Genomic DNA, 18,839 nt, shown 5'->3' on the forward strand with positions numbered 1-18,839 from the left:
TAGGGAGCTTGTGATGAATGTCGGCCTTTCTTCACAAAATGGGCAGACGTACAGATCGCGAAGAACGGCTTTCTGGTGTTTTTTTTAGTAACGACTCGAGCTGCGCTGCAGTTGTGGGTCTCGACCAGTCTGGATGATGAGACAAATCGATCATGTGAGCTTCCCAAACGGTTGCATCGTTAAAATTGGTGATCGGGTGACCAATACCGCAGTACCACGAATGGGAATGAACACTTCTTGGCCAGTCTTCGGGGTGTGTGTGGCTCATATGTTCAGTCCAGCTTGTCTCTCGAGCAAATCGAAGCGTTGAACAGCTCGGAAGCAAGCATACGTACGGAAGTAAGTCCCGATTCAAATGAAGCCTGACTCAAAGAGCAATCAGTATCCCGTAAAGTCGCTCAGTGTGAAGCATTACGGTACATACCTCGAAAAGATACTCCCGTTGCCCTTCCGTAATGCATCAGTGGGCAGAAGCTCCGTACAGTACGGAAAGGCTACCTCGGTTCGGGATATGTTCATCGGTGGACCCGGATATCCGTCGTTTTTAAAAGGCAGACCGGATTGAGATCTTTGTCTTCCAGATAAAGACGTGATATTGCTTCCTCATCTTCCCTCGTAAAGAACTCCTGAAGAAGCGCACCTTTCGACTCCCTTTCTCTCCCTTGATATTTATAGAAAAGCGTTCAGCGACGTGTGGTAATTGATTCTTCCATAAACGCAGCGAGAAACTTTGTCGCCTTAGGGTAATGAGATTTAATAATAGAGATTGAGAAATTAGTAAACCTTACTTGTTCGCTCCCATTTAAGTTGATTGATTTTAGGGAGCTTGGTATTCTTTGTTGTCTTGAAGCCTCTCTTGCAGCGCCAGTCAAAAATTGCAACTTCGAAATAGCAAAATCAACGGCGCCTAAGAAATGATCGGACTCCGGACCTCCGAATTCAGCATCTTCCGCTTCCCTTGGATAATGTTCTATGGATATCTGAATTGAATATGATGATGATAAAAGTACATGGTTATATTGTGTCTCTTAGTCGATATTTATTTCCGTTCATGTGTGTTTTATTAACCATTTGACTGGAGCACCATCTCCAGTAATGTCAGATATACTTGTTTGGATCTCAACTTCCGTGTCATCATCCAACTCCACGATTTCACCTCTAAGTCTTGCCGTTGCAGCACAGTCAACCATAGTTGCTACTTTGTTGTATGGACTGGACTCTGATGTCCTAGCCACCTTGCTTATTAACCAGTGTTTCTTGAACATGAGCTTCGTGACACGGATGCCGAAGATAAAGTCGTCCGAGGCTTCAAAACCGACATTCTGCGTAGTTTCCCTTGACCATTCAGACTTGGGGCCTAGTTCAATGGGTAGTCCGCCCGGCTGGTGAACTCCTAGCTCAGCTGTCAACCCCAGCCTTCTTCCATTGACCATGTTGACCGAGGGACCACGAGCTATCTTCAAGCCCGTCACCATGTAGACTGGTTCGTACGTAGATGCTGATATGTGGTTCTTTACATCTTCTTCGCCCATACTCTTCTCTATTTAGTCTTTCGATGGGTTGAAGTATACGGTGTCTAGGCTTCGAAAGTGGTAGACGTCCTCGTCACTCCGTTCCGGCGCAAAGCTCAGCTCCCCTCTGATGCCATCAGCACCGAGAACATGAGCCCAAACTCCGTATTCGCCACTTTTCATGCGCGACCGTGTACTAGAAAAGTTTCTTTGGTGGTTGCAAAACAGCTCAGAGGATGGTATTCGCAGGTGACAGTCTCGGTTGATCGGTTCTTCCGCAGAATCAATACTTTCGATGATGGAACCCAGTTCGAGCACGCCACCAGCATCAGAAGGAGGGATACTGAATGTTGGTGCGAGATGGTATTTTGGAATCTGCTTTCCTGTCATGGCCGATAAGCAATGGATTAGGTTAATAGTTAATAGCACGGCAAGATTGACCGATTCGTCGTATGGAGGACACGTAACGTAGCTGTGAGATTGACAATATGTGCGTTTGCATTGGCCTCCATTGGCCCTAATTGTGTCATAATCTCGAGGTCAGCTGTCTTGATTGTTAAAAGCGGGGTACACAGATTATGCCACCTACCATAGGTCTCCTAGCTGCTTTGATTCGCCGAAATATAAGATATGGCAGCCTTGCCAAGGTGAAAGACACATACTGAAAAGTAGCTTTTGACCATATAATGCTACTTATGCTCAGATAAAAGCTGTAAAAGGTGTTAATTATTGCGTGAAACTGAACTGCACTCTATGTAACCTAATGCTAAAGTCAGAGAATAAAGCAAGGTCATTGTGGCCTAGTTCTTATGGTCACCTACCGACTAAAGAAATCCGCCCTGACGACGAGGCAATAGACAGCGGCGCAAAACTTGACTGATAATAACAGGCTGTGCCATCAACTGGTGCGTGTGACAGTAGCTTGGACCAGGTGTTGGTCAGTATGAACTTGGTGAGGCGTGGCATGCTCTCGAGCGAGAAGTGCGTGAATCTTCTACGTAGCCAGTAGTAACTATGCGGAGGTGGTACACTGTGTTCGTACGTGAGTATCTGTGGATCAGGTTAACATCAGGTTAACATCATTGGAGTCGCCGTGCTACAGCCAATGAATGAAGCTTATGGTGTCGATGCAGCCGAGCGCAGTCAAGGCTTGTTGCAGTTCCCAACCATCAAGTGGGCTAGGTCTCCTGAAACTTGAATGAATGTGCATTCAGTGTAAAGGATTATTTTAACATGTGCTCAAAAATGCACCACCCAAGCTCAATACTATGTCAATCACCAGAGAAATCGTGAAAGGCAACCGTTAGAATGAAAGCTACCCTCAATAAAGCTGGGCTTGAATACAAAGAACTCAAACTAATCGGTTTGATTCGTTACACACGTAGCATAAAGTACTACTGAAAGACCGTATGTGTGGCTATAGCTAGCCACCAACGGACGTGTAAGCTTCTTTTACTATAAGTTTGAACAGATACTGACTAATTATGGTTTGTAACATACATATAGCCTAAAAACACGAAACAGTATGAGCGTGCCTACCAGGAAGCATGTAAAATTATAGTCATGATTCTTGTATTTCAATTCTGACTTGATATTAACTAGTCTTCATTGCAACAAATGCTAATAGAGCAAATCCTCAGCGACGCTTGCTAGGCTAATGCAAAACTTATCCAAGGCACATCTCAGTACCTGGGCGTTCTCGTCTTCATGGACATTATAATTCTTGCAACTGCAGTCCGCGTTGGTCACGGTCTTCATCTCACCCAAATCCTTCTTACAAGCATCAATAGCCGAATGCACCTTTTGAATAGGTTCCCTATATAGCCTCTGGATGAGATCCTCACTCTCGTCAAGCAGCGCTGAGGACCGGGAGCGGGCGCCCTTGGAGCCAGCAGCAACTAGAAAACCCTTGCAACCGTTTTTCAGAACCGTAAAGGCCCTTCGCAACAGCGCCTGTGTCTTTAAAATGGTCTCTCTAAGTTCAGAGGAGATACCGTCACTGGAAACGTCTGACAGGATGCCGGCAACACCGTCTAAGCCATCGGCAAAGACGAGCAGGGCATCCTGGTACACGTACAAGGGCACCGGTCCACGACTTGCTTCAAAAGTGGCGTTGTTGGTGAGAGCGTTCTGCATCTTTACTAGGGCATCAATGATCTTTGATGTAGTCATCTGCGTGCCAGGAGAGTCGGCAGTAACTGTGGACAGACGCCCAACGGTATATCTCTGGAGATAACCTCTGATCTCTTGAACGTGGGGCCCGCCATGCGTTTCTGCAAAGCGAGCATCGGCGATAGTGCCCGCTGACTCAAGAAGCGTTTTTGGTCCGCCCGGGTGGGTGGTCAAGAAGGACGTCATATCGTAGACGATACCGTCGATGGCAATCCAGCATGAAGTAATGGAATTGTGGGCTGCAAGCTCGGAGAGACTGATGACGGGGGTTTTGAGGTCTGTTGGAGAGGAGGAAGGGGAGGAAGACGACCGTGAGATTAAAGGTTTTTTCACCGCATTAAAGAGATCTTGGTGCACTTGGTCCCAAAGATCGGGAGGTGAGGGTATTTTTGTGCGGTTGTTATTGTAGGACTCGTCATTTAAATCTTTTGCTTGTTGTTTTTGCCGCTGCTGCTGCTGCTGTTGGGTTTGGTCCAGTCCAAGGTCGCTCATCACTGTAGCACCAAATTCGGAGGTACCACAGACAAAAACATGACCGTTCTTTTCTTTCACGAGCCGCTGGACAAAGTCCCGGTACTCTAGCAAGTGGCTTGTTACGTGACGGTCCCCCTGGGGTAGTTCAGTCCAGACTCCGCTGCGGATCATTTGGTGTGTCTCTTGGCTGAGAGCCAATATGATGGTCAATGGTAAAGCCTTGGTCAGTTCCTCCAAGCTGTCGAGGGGACAGGGGACATGACGAAGTGTTTTGGCAGCAATCACGAAGAGAACCTCGCCCATCTCACCCATGTCGTCTTGGGTATCGTCTAGCCGATGTCTCGCTGCCACCCGATCGTGTAGAAATCCCACAAAAGGGCCGATACCGCTGCCCTGGCCAATTAACACCAGTGGCAAGGTCATATCGCGTGGCTGGCGGAAACGAGGAGAAGGCCAGGGACGAAGGCGCAAATGTGTGCCTTGAGCTGAGTTGCTAAGAAAAGAAGATACCAGTCCCTCGGGCGAGTGTTGGCCGACAGTCAGGGTGATGGCCATACCTCTCCCCTCAGTGTCTGGTATGACACGGGCAATAGAGTAGAATCTTGGCTCGACATCATCATCGCCCTCTTCTGATGAGACGTCTTGGTCTTCCGGAGAGGAGCCTCGTAACCGGCGCTGGTGCGAAGATGTTCTCTTAACATTCTTCCTTTTTCTCGGCGGCCAGACTTGCACTCGATCGCCTGACTTGAGCGGCAAATTTGCATCCAATCTCACGGTCACCACTACGGTGCCTTCGTACACGCTCTGCGACTGGATATACGCGTCTTGCCACAGTGGTCTCCCTCCTAACCGCGACGCCATACCCTTTTTCATTTGCATACTGAGCATGGTCTCGGGTCGCATCTTTGGCTTCCCTGCCGTCAAACATTTGTCCTGGTCACTACTCTGGACACCACTGCTCGTCGAGTGTCGCCCTGTGCTTAGGCTCACACCTGTGACGCCAACAGCCTTGACGCGGTGCCTCTCTAGGAACCAGACGTACATTTGCAAAAGCCCATCCCACGCTGCTGAGAGGTGCCGGTACTGTGACTGCTCATCAGGGGACAGATAGTGTAGCCGAGCACATGCACCAGCAACGTAATCTCTTACGCTTCCGGCTTCGTTTCCAAGGGCATCCAAAAAGGCGCAGATGTTGACTGGCAATTTTGCCCGTCGGTCGCTCTGCATTCCCTTCAAGTCACCCTTCACGTCCTTGCGGCCAATAAATGCGTCCAGCGCGTGGAACAGCGGTACATCGACGCCGCTATTTCCCAGCTCGCCGGATGTCACCGCCTGGCCCATGGCAGGGTATGTCTTGATCCAGATGACGGGATCGAAGCGAGTCGTGTCTCGCGGCGTCATGGCATCAAAAACGTGGGCGCACTTTACGATGCGCGCCGCCAGATTCTCTAGGCAATGCGCGACCAGGTCGGGTTGATCAGCCAGCACGCCGCTCTGTGCGAGGGCCATGGCAGAGAGTGCGGGCGCGAAAACAGCCTCCATTCTGCCCTGGAGCCCTGAAGAGAGTCGCTCCTCGGGAAGGCCAAAGTAGACACTGCTGAGGCTGAAGGAGTCATTGCCCACAGCATTGTTGAGAACGTCATCGGCGGGCACCTATCGTCGTAAGTTAGCTACTGTACTATATATGTAGAGCATGTTTGAGTATGTCTACATACCCGCCCAGTAAGAGGTCTTCCCAACGCCTTGCATACTTTATCCCACGCACCGAGGACATGGGCAGGGAGCTGGAACCGTTTGTTTTCCCCTTTTCCCTGCTCCTCACCAAACATGTATGCGTGGGCCAGCGCGCTTAGCACAAGCGCCGCTCGAGCGAGATGACGTTGTTCCAAGTCATCCCAAGCGTCTGTTTCCTCTGACACGCCGTCGCCCAAAGCGTCGACGGCTTGACGGACTCTTCCGGCTCGGAGTAACCGCGGCAAATCTGCATGAACTGACTCCCACGCCTCCAAGGGCGGTGGCAAACGTTGGTCTGAGCGCGATGAAGCGTTGCTGCGAGCGGTGACGTGATTTTGGAGTAACGTTTCTTGGCCTCCAAGGAAGCCCCTTGTGCGACTAAAACATCCATCAAGACCTTTACCGATACGGAGTATTCGTGATCCCGTCCGGGGCGACCCGGAGCTTCGGAACTGGAACTCGGTCGTTGATGATTCTCCGAAAAGCGCCGTTGCCAGAGAGGCCTGGGCAAGCAGAAAGCTTGCTTGTGAAATGGGGCAGTCGATTACTGTTGAGGATGTGTTGTCTGTCTCGTGTTGGTCTTTCGCCTGAGCTTCTGGCGGTGGCGTGATGATTCCTCCAGCCGGTGCCTTGGGCACTTTGAGGAAGATTGATGGTGGTGATAATGGTGGCGACAATGATTTCGTGCTCTTAACCACATCTTGTTGTGGCTTCTTCCATAAAGAAGAGGATGTAGAAGGTTTGGGAGACGGAGACGGCGTTGGAGGGTCTCGAAAGGCAGACATGATGGTGAGAATAGGCTCCAGCAAAAAGACTACTGGTTGTGGTTGCAACAAGAAGATGGAGAGGCGGGATCAATGGTTCTTGATCGCCAAAGACGGCATAATAAGAAAACTCCGTTTCTCATAAAGATAATATGTTCAATTTTCCCGGTTCCATCGGCATAAGGCCTCCATGTGTACGGCATTACGCCTCGGCAGTTCATTTTGTCCAAACTCGTGCTTGCGAGGTTCTAGTTAACAAACTTACATCGCAAGCTTTCGATTTCCAAGTTCTGGTTTAGGAAATGAAGCGGGAAAGTTTCCAAGGGCCCGGATCAACTTTGGATGAAGGCCAGAAGGTTCCAAGCCTACAGCTGTCAAGCTTGCAGGCTACGTCAAAAAAAAAAAATACCATCCCCCGAACTTTGTAAATCTCGGCATTACCCCCATCGGAGCCCGAATTCCACACGTGTTATCACTTTTGAGTTGCGAGGTTCGGGGAAACACTCGTTTTCGCCTTAGTACTACTACGTCAGCCTCACCTGTCATCACGCTTCTCATGCTGAGAAGCCGAGGATAGTGACGACAGTCTTTGATCATTTTTTCTCTATTCGTATTCGTCTCGTGGCGAAGGATAACTACTACTGACAGGAACAGTAACGAAAGGGTATCCTAAGTGTGAAAACGACCAGTAGATCGATCCAAGGCCGATCAAAAAGCGCATAATGATTCTGGACATGCCTTCCATCGTTCTCGCACTCAACCTGCCGGATCTCCTCCCGCTCCTCCGGAGCCTCAGCCTAGCCATCGTCGGAGCTTTTTTACTACGCACCATCTACTACCTAACCCTCCATCCCTTGGCGGGATATCCAGGCCCGCTACTCGCACGTATTACCACAATCACATCGTTGTGGCACCGCGCGAATGGTTCCAACCACAGCTGGCCGCTTCTCCTCCACAAAAAGTATGGCCATGTTGTACGTATCGGCCCAAATGAGCTGAGCTACACACACCCTGATGCGTGGCACGACATCTATGCCAAGGCGGGCGGTGGTGGCGACTTGCCCAAAGACTTCGTCGGGCTGGGACCAGACATGGCGGCGCCCGAGAAGGGGATCGTGCGTGCCGACGACGCCAACCACCAGCGGCAGAGGCGCATCTTCTCGCATGCCTTTTCTGAACGTGCCGTCCTCAAGCAGGAGAGCCTCGTGCAGGGTCATGTTCGCAACTTGATGCGCAAGTTAGCCGAAGAGAATGCGGAGCCTGCTTCTTCTTCTCGTGGCCGCGTCGATCTCATGACCTGGCTGAGTTACTTGGCCTTTGACATCATGGGAGACCTCATGTACGGTGAGCCGCTTGGCATGCTGGAGAGCGACCAGTCGGCGCGGCAGTGGGTACGTGATACATACTCGACCATCAAGACAGTGACCCTCGGGATGGCAATGATGGGATGGCACCCGCCTCTGGGACCGCTGCTCCTCAAATACATATGGGGAGAAAGTGGTAAACGCCGCGCCCAGCATAACCGCTTCTCCATGGACCGTGTCGACAAACGCCTAGACCGCGGTGACGACTCGGGCAGCGACATCTGGTCGATGATCATTCAGAACAGCGGCAGCGAGAAGAAGCCAGGCATCACGCGCGCCGAAATGTACTCCAACGCCGCAACTTTCATGATCGGCGGGACTGAGACCACTACAGCCGCCACGTCGGCTCTAACGTACTTGTTGCTCAGAAATCCGGCCAAAATGGCCAAGTTGCGCGCCGAACTCGACGGCGCCATTAGCGACCCGCAGTCGGACATGACCTTCACCGACCTGCGCAAACTGCCGTACCTCAACGCGTGCATCGAAGAGGCCATGCGCTTGTATCCGCCCGCGCCGACGCCAATGCCGCGGATCGTGCCCCGAGGAGGCCATGTCATCTGCGGGCGCTTTGTGCCGGAGGGTACGCGCGTCGATATCCCGCTGTACGCGATCGCGCATCATCCAGACAACTTTGCCGATGCCGAGGAATTCGTGCCGGAGCGGTGGCTGGGCGAAAACGACAGGCCCGCTAAGTATGCTGAAGATCGGAGAGACTGCATCAAGGTGTTCTCGGCGGGACCGAGAGACTGTATTGGCAAGAAGTGAGTGACGTATTTTCCCTGGGTATCTTTTGCCTTCATGTCATGAGTACTAGTTGCTGACCAGCTTCCATGCAGTCTTGCTTATCCCGAGATGAGGCTCATAATGGCTAGTTTGTTGTACAATTTCGACCTTGAACTTGCTGACCCCAACTTTGACTGGCTTGACCAAAATAGTTATGGAATCTGGGATAAGCACCCTCTCTGGGTAAAAGTGATGCCTCGAGAGATTGGACAGATTCTATGAATTCACTCTGATTACTGATGCGAAACCTCTGTGACATAACTCTGTATTTAAAAGTCATCCCGTTGAATAATAAAATCTCTTGAAAGTAAAAAACTACTGAAGAACTCATGCTTATTGTATACATGGCCTCTCGATGGATTGAACTTTCAACAGAACAGCTAATTCCCGCAAAACGGCTCAGGTTGACGTGAGTAGGGCACACATCTTAGTACTCCCATTTGAGGATTTTGCTATAATACTACTCATTTACCGGTATTAAACAATTGACAAGATTCCTACGAGATTACCTATTAAAGCTCACTCCCAAAACCTTGGCCCAAAGTATGCGCTAAGGCCTACACCCTTTTCAGAAGACGAAATTGATGCCATGGTATGCAAACCCGTCTCTCTGTCGTCCCCGCTATTTTGTGAAAAGAAAGATGAGTTAGCAAAACCATGCAAACGGCTATAACTGCAACGATGAGACTCACAAGGCATCTTTAATAGCAGCTCCAAAGTTGTAATTACCCATCATATCCTGTGTCTGGAGTATGCGCTCGTAGCGCTCCACGATTCCGCCTTCATCGCGCGCGTACTGCCACATGGGCACGTACATCTTTACTTGTGGGACCACCTTGCCCGGCACCAGCTCGAAGGCGAAGCAAAGCCCGCAATACTTGCTGTCAGGCTGGTTGAGTGGCTTTTCCATGGTGTCTATTTTGGACTGAGGAACATCTTCCATGTCCATGAGCAGGGGCCACACTTGCGGTAGAAAGTTGGCGGAGGAAGCATCAAGGCGGCCACCCAGAGTAAAGACATGTCGGGCCGAGGCAAGTGAGTTGGCGTGTGTGTGGGCGTAAACTTTAAAGCGAGGCTTCATCTGTGGCTCCAGGCAGTCGATGGCGAGGAAATAAATGTTAATGTTGTCTTCGCCGTATGAGACGAGAAAGGCCCTGAGCAACTCCCAGGCGGCCATCATCTTCTTGTCGCTCTTGGCAAGTTGTGTCGCAACGGAGTCCGTTATTTCCACTAGTTCCCGGCCCGTTGCAAGAGCTTTGAGCTGCGGGAACAAATATGCCTTCATGCCGATGGCCGCTTTCCCGGTCTCATCCTCATCGGATTCGAGATCAAAACCGGCATAGCAGATCTGCCGCGGCAGCGCAGCGGAAGAACCACATCTATTAGTCGCCTTTTTAACCAAGCCCGCCTCCTCCTCATCAGTAAGAAAGACAGAATTGACAAAGACGTCCAGCCAGGTACGATCGGCGCTGCATGCAGACGCCAGACCTTCCAGCTTCTCGCGCAGTCTCTTCTGCCCTATAGGGTCGTCGCCCGCAGGGTCAAGATTCACTAGTGGCTGTACCGTAAACCGCACTTTAGCCTTTTTCCCACGTGCAAACGCGATGCTTGCTTCGTATGGCGAGTGGTTGTGGGTCAGAATGTAATGCAACCTGTCAGCGGCGGCAGGCTGCTTAAGGCGCGGGACCACAGTCTCACGAAGAAAGGCGAGATGAAAGTCCCGGATGTGAGCCGGATAAGAGCCTGCCCAGCTTAGGAGTGAGGAAAGTGTCTTGTCGAGAATAGGGAGCCATGAGGAGACCTGAGGGCCCCCGTTGGAAGAAGTGGAAATGTCCACTTCATTGTAGATGTTTCTCTTTGTCGATGACATTGACGTGGTAGACGACAGTTGAGTGGTGATGTTCCATGTTGAGATTGTTAGGGTCTACGAAGGTACCTAAATTTGTGGCTGGTAGTCGTACTCGTATCGTCTGCTCTAGGTTTGATGACTATTTCTTTTCTTTGGGAATTTAGTATGACCCGAGGTGGAGTTTACCGAGGTGACTGCTTTGGATGTATGCGTTGAATGACAGAGTTCGCAACTAGTTGCCTCTTTTAGAATTTCACCGGGTCGTCACATATATAATAATGCTATTATTTTTGGGAGCGGAATTTTGGGAACAGTTTTTTGGAAAGCGAGTACGAACACGGTGCGGGTTAGCCAAAGCAATGAACAATATTTACATAATTTGACGTCAAGGGACAAGGATGGAGTTGACATGTGAAACGAACCTACCACATTGGATCATGTTGTGCTGTTGATCGTCCCGTCCCGAGAGCATGGTTTGACAGGGCTGAGCTCAAAGTCTAAAATGCGTTTTTCATGCGGCATAGATCAATGGAGCGTAGATATCTGTCGGAGCAGCTCCGCGAACTAGCAGATCAGTTAAGGTTTACGGAATGACTTGTAAAGTTTAACTCTGGATGACTTTGAGCAACCTCTGCCGACGTCCGCGGACTGCTACTCTGCGCTCGGACAATCGGAGGCGGAGTTGGGAACTCTCGGTAAGCCCGGAATAACACAGTAGCAGCGAAGGCGTCGTCGGTTACGAGGATGAGACCCCAACCTGTTGACTATTTACCTGAATTTCTTGTTAAGCAAGGAATTTTAGATCCTTGTATCTTTATTACCCCCACTTACATGTATGACGCGCATGGCCACGAGTCTTCTGAATCGCTTCAAACAGGTCTCCCTTGCTTCAATCAGTGATTTGGTCTAGGAGCAATCGGCTGTACGCTAACATATATCATTAATATTGTTGATAATGTCTTTCAGCGGATTCTTGAGCCGCATTCGCATAGGGTATTAATGAGTCCGGCAGCAAACTCTCCTCATCTTAAAAAATGACGAGGCTACGGAGAAAGACGTCAGAGTTGAATTTAGGGCCGTGCGACCCGGGCCTACCGGTGGACATTTTCTCCCCGACGGCTTTCGCCTACCTCGGTCCTGTCGGCTTCTCAGGGTTGTACGCCGAACGCTATATCGAACCCCCGGCGGTCTCCGTTGCGAATCTCTACAGCGGTTCCATGCCCAGCAAAACCCTCCCGATGTCTGTGCCATGAAGAAGTATGTGGTTTTAATGGCTGGATCGAAATAATGTCCTTGAATCGGCGATAGTCGCACGTATATGTTAATGGTATCGCTACTGTACAATTCTGTAGGGGATTCCAAACTAATTTTCAGATGGACGTAGTGTTCCTTATATCCTAGACTATTGATCGCATTCTCAACGCTCTGCCGTAAGCAAATAATTTTCTAGACAGGAGAGGGGTTATAAAAGAAGACGCTTTTAGGTTTGAACGGATTTAGCTCGTGGGTGCTGCTATACCTAATCTTACTAAGAACGCTTCATCGCAAAGTCTTACAGATCGGGGAAATCTCGTGAATACCTCACTTTTGACCGTCGGTTATTAACTTCTCTGCCTTCGGGACTCATCTGAACGCCTTAGCCCGATCGAAAGAGCTGGTTCGCTCGCAAGCCAGATGGGTTTGCCAAGATAAAAACGCATGACAATGGCAAAAAGGCCATAGCGTTATGACAGAGTTTAGGGCACGTCTATTCGCAAAATCGTGAGAACACTACGTGGTGCGATAAACTTCCCAGTCGGCAATCGATAAACGCTATTACCATCTCTACTATAGTAATTCCAACCACGGACACGAAACACAAAGAACTCTCTCACTTTGACTGTCAAAAACCCCCTATTACATACAAACCCCAAAGGTACGTCCAACAACATCATTCAAACCAAGGCCTACCGAAAAACCTCTTGGCCACTTCTACTTCTTAAGCTCTCAGCACAAGCATTGCCGAAAACGAAAAGCCGAGAACATTATCATCTCTACTATTACGCGACCCGGTAGACTACATCCGAACACCAAACTCACCTGCAATTACAGCACCCACAAAATAGACGCTCGATTGTGTCCTTGCCGAGGCCTGGACTAATGTGACCTCAGGAGGCAGTTCACATGAAATCTCATGAAAATAGCATTCTCTCTTCCAGCTTAGTACACTCTTCACCATTCACTACATCACCTAGGTAACCAATCGAGAAACAAAAAAACATTCGTATTCATCAGTCAACATGGCTACCGCTGAGCAACAAATCACCCATCTCCGCTCCCTTCTTGACATAATTTCCACCTCAACGAACGACCTCATCAATGAACTTTCCTCCTCTCTGTCCTCCAAGTCCATAAATGGTAACGGATCTACAGTAGCCTATGCCGATGTTCGCATCCCGAAAGATCCCAAGACGGAAGAGGCGCGCAAGCGCATCATTGCTGCCACGGCTTCTCTCGAGGCTGCCGTGATCACACCCCAATGGCGACTCAGCCACCTAGCACACAGTTATTTCATACCTCGCGCGCTGCACATGGCTGTCGAATGGAAGATTCCCCAGCTCTTGGAAACCAACGGGCCCATGAAACTTGATGCCCTTGCCGCCGAGACGGGCATCGTTGACACGCGCAAGCTGGGGCTTGTGATGAGAACGCTTTGCGCTCACCATATTTTCGCCGAGACGGCCCTCGACGTCTTTGCCAACAACGAGGCGTCGACCACCCTTGCCACAAATGAGCGCCTCGCCAGCTCGGTGCGCTACGCCTCCTTCCTCTTCCCCACGGCTGATGTGCTCCCGAGCCTCCTGAAAGACCCGACCCTCTGCGCCAGCTATGAATCGCGAGATTCGGCCTTCGCCAAGAGCATCGGCAAGGGTATGGGCCAGTTCGAGTACCTGAATGCGCACCCTGAGTGGCGCGACTGCTTCAATCTCTGGCTCGCCTCGCTGGGCGAGTACCTTCACGGGCTGACCGATGTGCGTGGGTACCCTTGGGAATCCACCCTCAAGAACGGCGCCGTGGTAGTCGATGTCGGCGGCGGAGTCGGAAGCTCCATACAAGCCTTACGGGACAACTTCCCCGACCGCCGGAACGACTTTGTCGGCATCGTTCAGGACCAGCCCGGCATGATCGAGCACGCCACTGCCCATTGGCAAATGACGGACCCTCAAGCGCTAGCCACGGGCGCGGTTAAGCTCACTGTGCATGATTTCTTCAAAGAGAACCCCGTCAAGGGCGCCGATGTATACTGGTTTCGGTCGGTCATTGTGGACTGGCAGGACGACGACTTGACCAGGATATTCACGCACATCAAGAACGCCATGGCGCCAGGAAAGTCTCGCCTGTTGATCGGCGAGTACATCATGCACCCGACGTGCGGTGATGCCCTGCTACCCGACGCGCCGCCCCCGTTGCTGAAGAACTATGGCGAATTCCAAGCCATGGGGCTTATCTCAGGTTTCGTCCTGACCGTGAGCCCAAACGGCCTTCAGCGCACCGTTCAGGAAGTGAACAATGTTGTTGAGGCGGCTGGCTTGAAGATTGTCAAAGTGTGGATTTGCCGTGGCCTGGGGAACGTCATTGAGTGTCGGTTGAAGGAAGACGTGTAAATGCTATGAATGATATTACTCAGGTGAATATGCTATGGTTTTCGATTTAAAAATATGTTGCTGCTATCTGCAATCTGACTTTAATCTCGACAACTCCAGCGCCGCGTTTCCAACAGACATGCTGCTAGTAGAAATGTTTGAAATTACTCTCCCAAAATCACCATCCCGGCGTACAAGTCTGCCAAATCTTAAGACTTCATAACTGTACTCTGATTAGAGCAAACAAAACTTCTTGGAACTGAGCAGGCTCCCGACTCAGACAAAATAATGGTATAAGTTCGACTTCGACAACACCATTCCATCCAGGAGTGTCACAACTCAACTCCATTAATTGACATATTCCCACACCCAACGGGTCTAAAAAGCTACAGACTATTGTCAGAAGCTGCTTTCTGACATTTGTAAACGCGACAAGAACCATTAGCATCCTCTTCAAAGGTTGAAAGCATTCACTGCCCATTAAAGAGGACTCTTGAACAGCAGTCTGCAATGGGCCTCAGTCCGTTGGCTTCGATTTTCTTGTAACGGGTTTCCTATTAAACTCCAATATAACGTCCCACACCCACTTCTGGGCACCCCCCACATTTGGGCACCCCATTTACACCAAAAACGCCGTTTTTCGACATTCTATATTAAACTAACTACTATACTTACTAAGAAAAGAAAATATATAACGTACATGATAAGCGAGTGAGACAGACAAGCGAGTGAGACAGTAAACCGCGACCGTCGCACCTTGACGCGACCGGCACCTTTTCCTCTACAATAAATCATGGAATCAGCTAGTATTGAAAGAAGGTTACAAATTGCCCTTCAAGCAATGAGAAATGACCCAAAACTTAGTGCTCGGGCCGCAGGTGCACTCTATACAGTCAGTCACGCAACATTAAGCCGGCGACTAAAGGGAATAGTCTCACGACGCGACAGCATGCCTAATTCACGGAATTTATCAGATTTAGAAGAGAAGACAATAGTTGAGTATATTCTCGACCTAGATGCGCGATCATTTCCTCCCCGGCTGAGTGGTGTGGAAGAAATGGCCAATCGACTTCTCGCAGAGCGCGACGCGCCTCCAGTTGGGAAGCGCTGGGCTTCTAATTTCGTCAAGCGACAACCACAGCTTAGGACGCGTTTCTTTCGCAAGTATGACTATAAGAGAGCTCAATGCGAAGATCCAGAGGTGATTCGTGGCTGGTTTTCGCTTGTGAAGAATACAATTGCGAAGTATGGTATTGCTGATGCTGATATCTACAACTTTGATGAGACCGGCTTTATGATGGGCGTTATTGCTTCTGGAATGGTTGTTATAAGTGCTGAAAGGCGTTCAAATACGAAGATGACACAGCCTGGCAATAGGGAATGGGTTACAGTTATCCAGGCTATTAATTCCCAAGGGGAGAGCATCCCGCCATACATCATCGTTGCAGGCCAGTATCACCTCTCAAGCTGGTATACAGAAACCTCTCTTCCGGGCGATTGGGCTATTTCAACGTCTGAAAATGGATGGACAACAAACGAGAGAGGTATTGACTGGATCAGACACTTCGACATTTATACAAAACCACGTACGTCTGGGAAATATCGCCTCCTCGTTGTTGATGGTCATGAAAGTCACCACTCCGCAGCCTTCGAGCTCTTTTGTCAAGAAAACAACATTATTACACTGTGCATGCCGGCTCACTCGTCTCATCTACTTCAACCCTTAGATGTTGGTTGTTTTCAGCCGTTAAAGAATGCCTACGGTCGGCAAATTGAGAATAAGATGCGGCGAGGCACAACCCATATCTCGAAGGAAGATTTCTTTGCAGCATTTCACGAAGCTTTTAAGCAGTCTTTTACGAGGAAAAATATCTAGGGAGGTTTCCGAGGAGCTGGACTTGTCCCTTTGAATGCAGAAAGTGTTCTCTCAAAGCTGGATGTAAAGTTCCGAACGCCAACGCCTGAGGAGGGGGTCCCTCAGACACCAGACCCTTGGATCTCTAGGACGCCGAGCAACCCAAGCGAAGCAAGATCACAGTCTACTTTTATTAAGAGTCGAATCTCACGCCACCGAAGCAGCTCTCCAGCATCAATTTATAGTGCTGTGAGTAAGCTAGCCAGAGGGACAGAAGGACTAGGGCATCGGGTAGCATTACTAGAGTCAGAGGTTCAAATCCTTCGAGAGGAGAATGCAATATTAAGTCGGCGTCGAAGGGCTAAGAAAACACGTCTACAGAAAGGAGGAAGTCTTACTATATCTACTGGAGAGGATATACAGTCGCAAAGAGAGGCAGACACGCAACTACAAGAGGAAACGCGACGGAGTAGTGGTCGCAAAGTGAGGTCTGAGACGACTCATCGTCGGTGTGGCGTATGCGGGAATACAGGCCACAACGCGAGAACATGTCAATTTATTGAGGAAACTGTCGAATTGAGGGTTCAGAACGATGTATATTCCGTTATGTGTGTAACTGTCTAAGGGCCCTTCAGGGGCGCGTAGGGAAGGGGGTATGCCACCCCCTGACCCGGGGCTCGGCGCTCGGAAATAGTGTTCTGCCGAGCGTTGCCGAAGCCTCGCGTAGCGCGCTCAATCTGACAGAAACATCCGAAGAACAGGAATCCGAGTAGTATTAATCAATCTAAGATTTCTTGTTATAGATTTCGATATTATTGTCGCGAAGGTCTGGTTTACTGTCTCACTCGCTTGTCTGTCTCACTCGCTTATCATGTACGTTATAGATATAAAGATAACTTATAAAAACTAGTAAAATACTTAAAGAATACCTTAGAAAAGCTATATAAATACTAAGAAGAAGAAAAGGATATAAGCTAAGGAGAAATATAACTATTAAAAAGATACGAAACGCTAGGACGAAGAAAACGACGCTTAGCAACCGAAATAGTTAAAAAAATAAGAGGTTAGCATAACCTAAGCTACGAAATTATCGCCTTATAATACTATATCCTAATTAATTAGGTTTATATAACTATCTACTTATAAACCTATTACTACGGAAGACTTTAGACTTAGAAACTCTAAAGCCTAGATTACCTCTATAAGTAGCTTATCTATTACTAACTAACCTTTTTTAAATACTATCCGTTTTTTACTACGCAACCTCTTAAGACAAGCTAGCAACTTATCTATCTCTACCTATACCTTACGTAAAGTAACGACTTTTATTTTAAATACCTCCTTTTTAGCTATCTCTTTATGCTTAAGACGACTAGACTTATCTAGTAATCGATTTACTAAAAGACTTAGTAAAACATGCGATATAAGCAAGAAGGAAACTTATAAGTATAGATAGTAATATTAGTAATATCGCAAGAATAACTATGATAAGTATACTTACTATACTTCTTATAACGCTTAAGCATTTTATATCGTAACCCTTTTAAGTAATAAAACATATAAGCTATAACCTTAAAACTAGACTAAGCAATCTTAAGCAATTAAGCAAAATAATAAAAAGTAAAAGTACTTTAGCTAGAAAAAGACTTTGATTTTTCAACGCAACCTAACATAGTATTAGTATTATTAAAGGAAGCATAATTAAGGATCCCTAACCTAAGACTAACATACCTACTTATAAGCCTTAAAGACAAGACCTTTCAGGGGAGACCTAATATTATAACCCGTTTATTATACCTAATAAAGGGTTAACAAACCTACTTAGGCTAGCAGCTATGCTATCAGATATATATAAGACATATAGGGAATAATAAGTTACTACTAAAACGGAAGAACTATTATATAGATTACGTAACGATAAAGAAGTAAGTACTAATAAGGAATTAGTAAGTACTTACGCTAAGGGAAGTAAGTACTTACGATAAGCAGGGTAAGCACTTACCAAAGCTACCTAGGATACTTACTTCAGGACGTATATATAGATTAAGACTTAAGTACCTACTTAAAGCCTTTTAGATAGTTCTTTAGTAATCAACTTATAATTCATCCTCGATAACTTTTAGCTTAGCTTATAATCCGTAATATTACTTTAACTCGTTACCTAGTATAAGACTAATTACCTTACCCTAACCCTCAATCTACTAGTATAACCTACCTATATATAACGCAAGACCTATTATTAGTATCATAGCCTTAACTTCTATTAGTAGAAACCCTACTATTACTAGCTAGCCGTAATATTACTCCGTCTCGTCTTATATACCGTGACATAGTAGGAGCTAAGAACTTTTTAAGTTTCGATAGGCTTAAAGGCTAATATAAAACGGGATACTAAGACGGAGTAGTAATTAGATCTAGGTCTTAGAGGGTAAGTATTAAATAAGAGTAACTCTAGGTATAATAATAAAAGAGATCTAATTCTATATACTACTATAATAATAAACATTATCTTTATAGTATAGTATTTACCTAAAGACCTTTACATTCTTAAATTACTCTATATAGTACTACTATAAGACTAGGCTTATAAGTATTCTTACTAACTATAGCTTTTAACCTTTTCTAAAGAATAAAGTTCTAAGATATTAGATCTTAAATAAATATTAAACTTTTTCTTTTTAGTAAAAGTAATTATTCTAGCTAATTTATA

General features: G+C 47.8%; 5 protein-coding genes across 5 annotated transcripts; 3 read left to right on the plus strand and 2 right to left on the minus strand.

The window, feature by feature from the left end:
• Positions 1–3,131: 3,131 nt before the first annotated feature.
• On the minus strand, positions 3,132–5,699 carry CTRU02_215108 (cytochrome b5-like heme steroid binding domain-containing protein; the record flags this gene model as incomplete). The annotated part of the gene is made up of 1 exon (XM_036731941.2): positions 3,132–5,699. One exon carries the CDS (start codon positions 5,697–5,699, stop codon positions 3,132–3,134), a length of 2,568 nt encoding a protein of 855 aa, XP_036576329.2.
• Positions 5,700–7,377: 1,678 nt separating this feature from the next.
• On the plus strand, positions 7,378–9,024 carry CTRU02_215109 (cytochrome p450; the record flags this gene model as incomplete). Its single annotated transcript, XM_036731940.1, has 2 exons — positions 7,378–8,780; positions 8,856–9,024. 2 exons carry the CDS (start codon positions 7,378–7,380, stop codon positions 9,022–9,024), a joined length of 1,572 nt encoding a protein of 523 aa, XP_036576328.1.
• Positions 9,025–9,321: 297 nt separating this feature from the next.
• CTRU02_215110 (aromatic prenyltransferase) lies at positions 9,322–10,672 on the minus strand (the record flags this gene model as incomplete). The annotated part of the gene is made up of 2 exons (XM_036731939.1): positions 9,322–9,424; positions 9,495–10,672. The coding sequence occupies 2 exons, from the start codon at positions 10,670–10,672 to the stop codon at positions 9,322–9,324; spliced, it is 1,281 nt and encodes a 426-aa protein (XP_036576327.1).
• Positions 10,673–12,930: 2,258 nt separating this feature from the next.
• On the plus strand, positions 12,931–14,295 carry CTRU02_215111 (o-methyltransferase; the record flags this gene model as incomplete). The annotated part of the gene is made up of 1 exon (XM_036731938.1): positions 12,931–14,295. The coding sequence occupies one exon, from the start codon at positions 12,931–12,933 to the stop codon at positions 14,293–14,295; it is 1,365 nt and encodes a 454-aa protein (XP_036576326.1).
• Positions 14,296–15,223: 928 nt separating this feature from the next.
• On the plus strand, positions 15,224–16,753 carry CTRU02_215112 (transposase; the record flags this gene model as incomplete). The annotated part of the gene is made up of 2 exons (XM_070206372.1): positions 15,224–16,125; positions 16,195–16,753. The coding sequence occupies 2 exons, from the start codon at positions 15,224–15,226 to the stop codon at positions 16,751–16,753; spliced, it is 1,461 nt and encodes a 486-aa protein (XP_070059931.1).
• Positions 16,754–18,839: the final 2,086 nt, after the last annotated feature.

This window comes from Colletotrichum truncatum, assembly GCF_014235925.2.
Source record: "Colletotrichum truncatum strain CMES1059 chromosome Unknown Contig_0013, whole genome shotgun sequence".
In the NCBI taxonomy this organism is placed as follows: domain Eukaryota; kingdom Fungi; phylum Ascomycota; class Sordariomycetes; order Glomerellales; family Glomerellaceae; genus Colletotrichum; species Colletotrichum truncatum.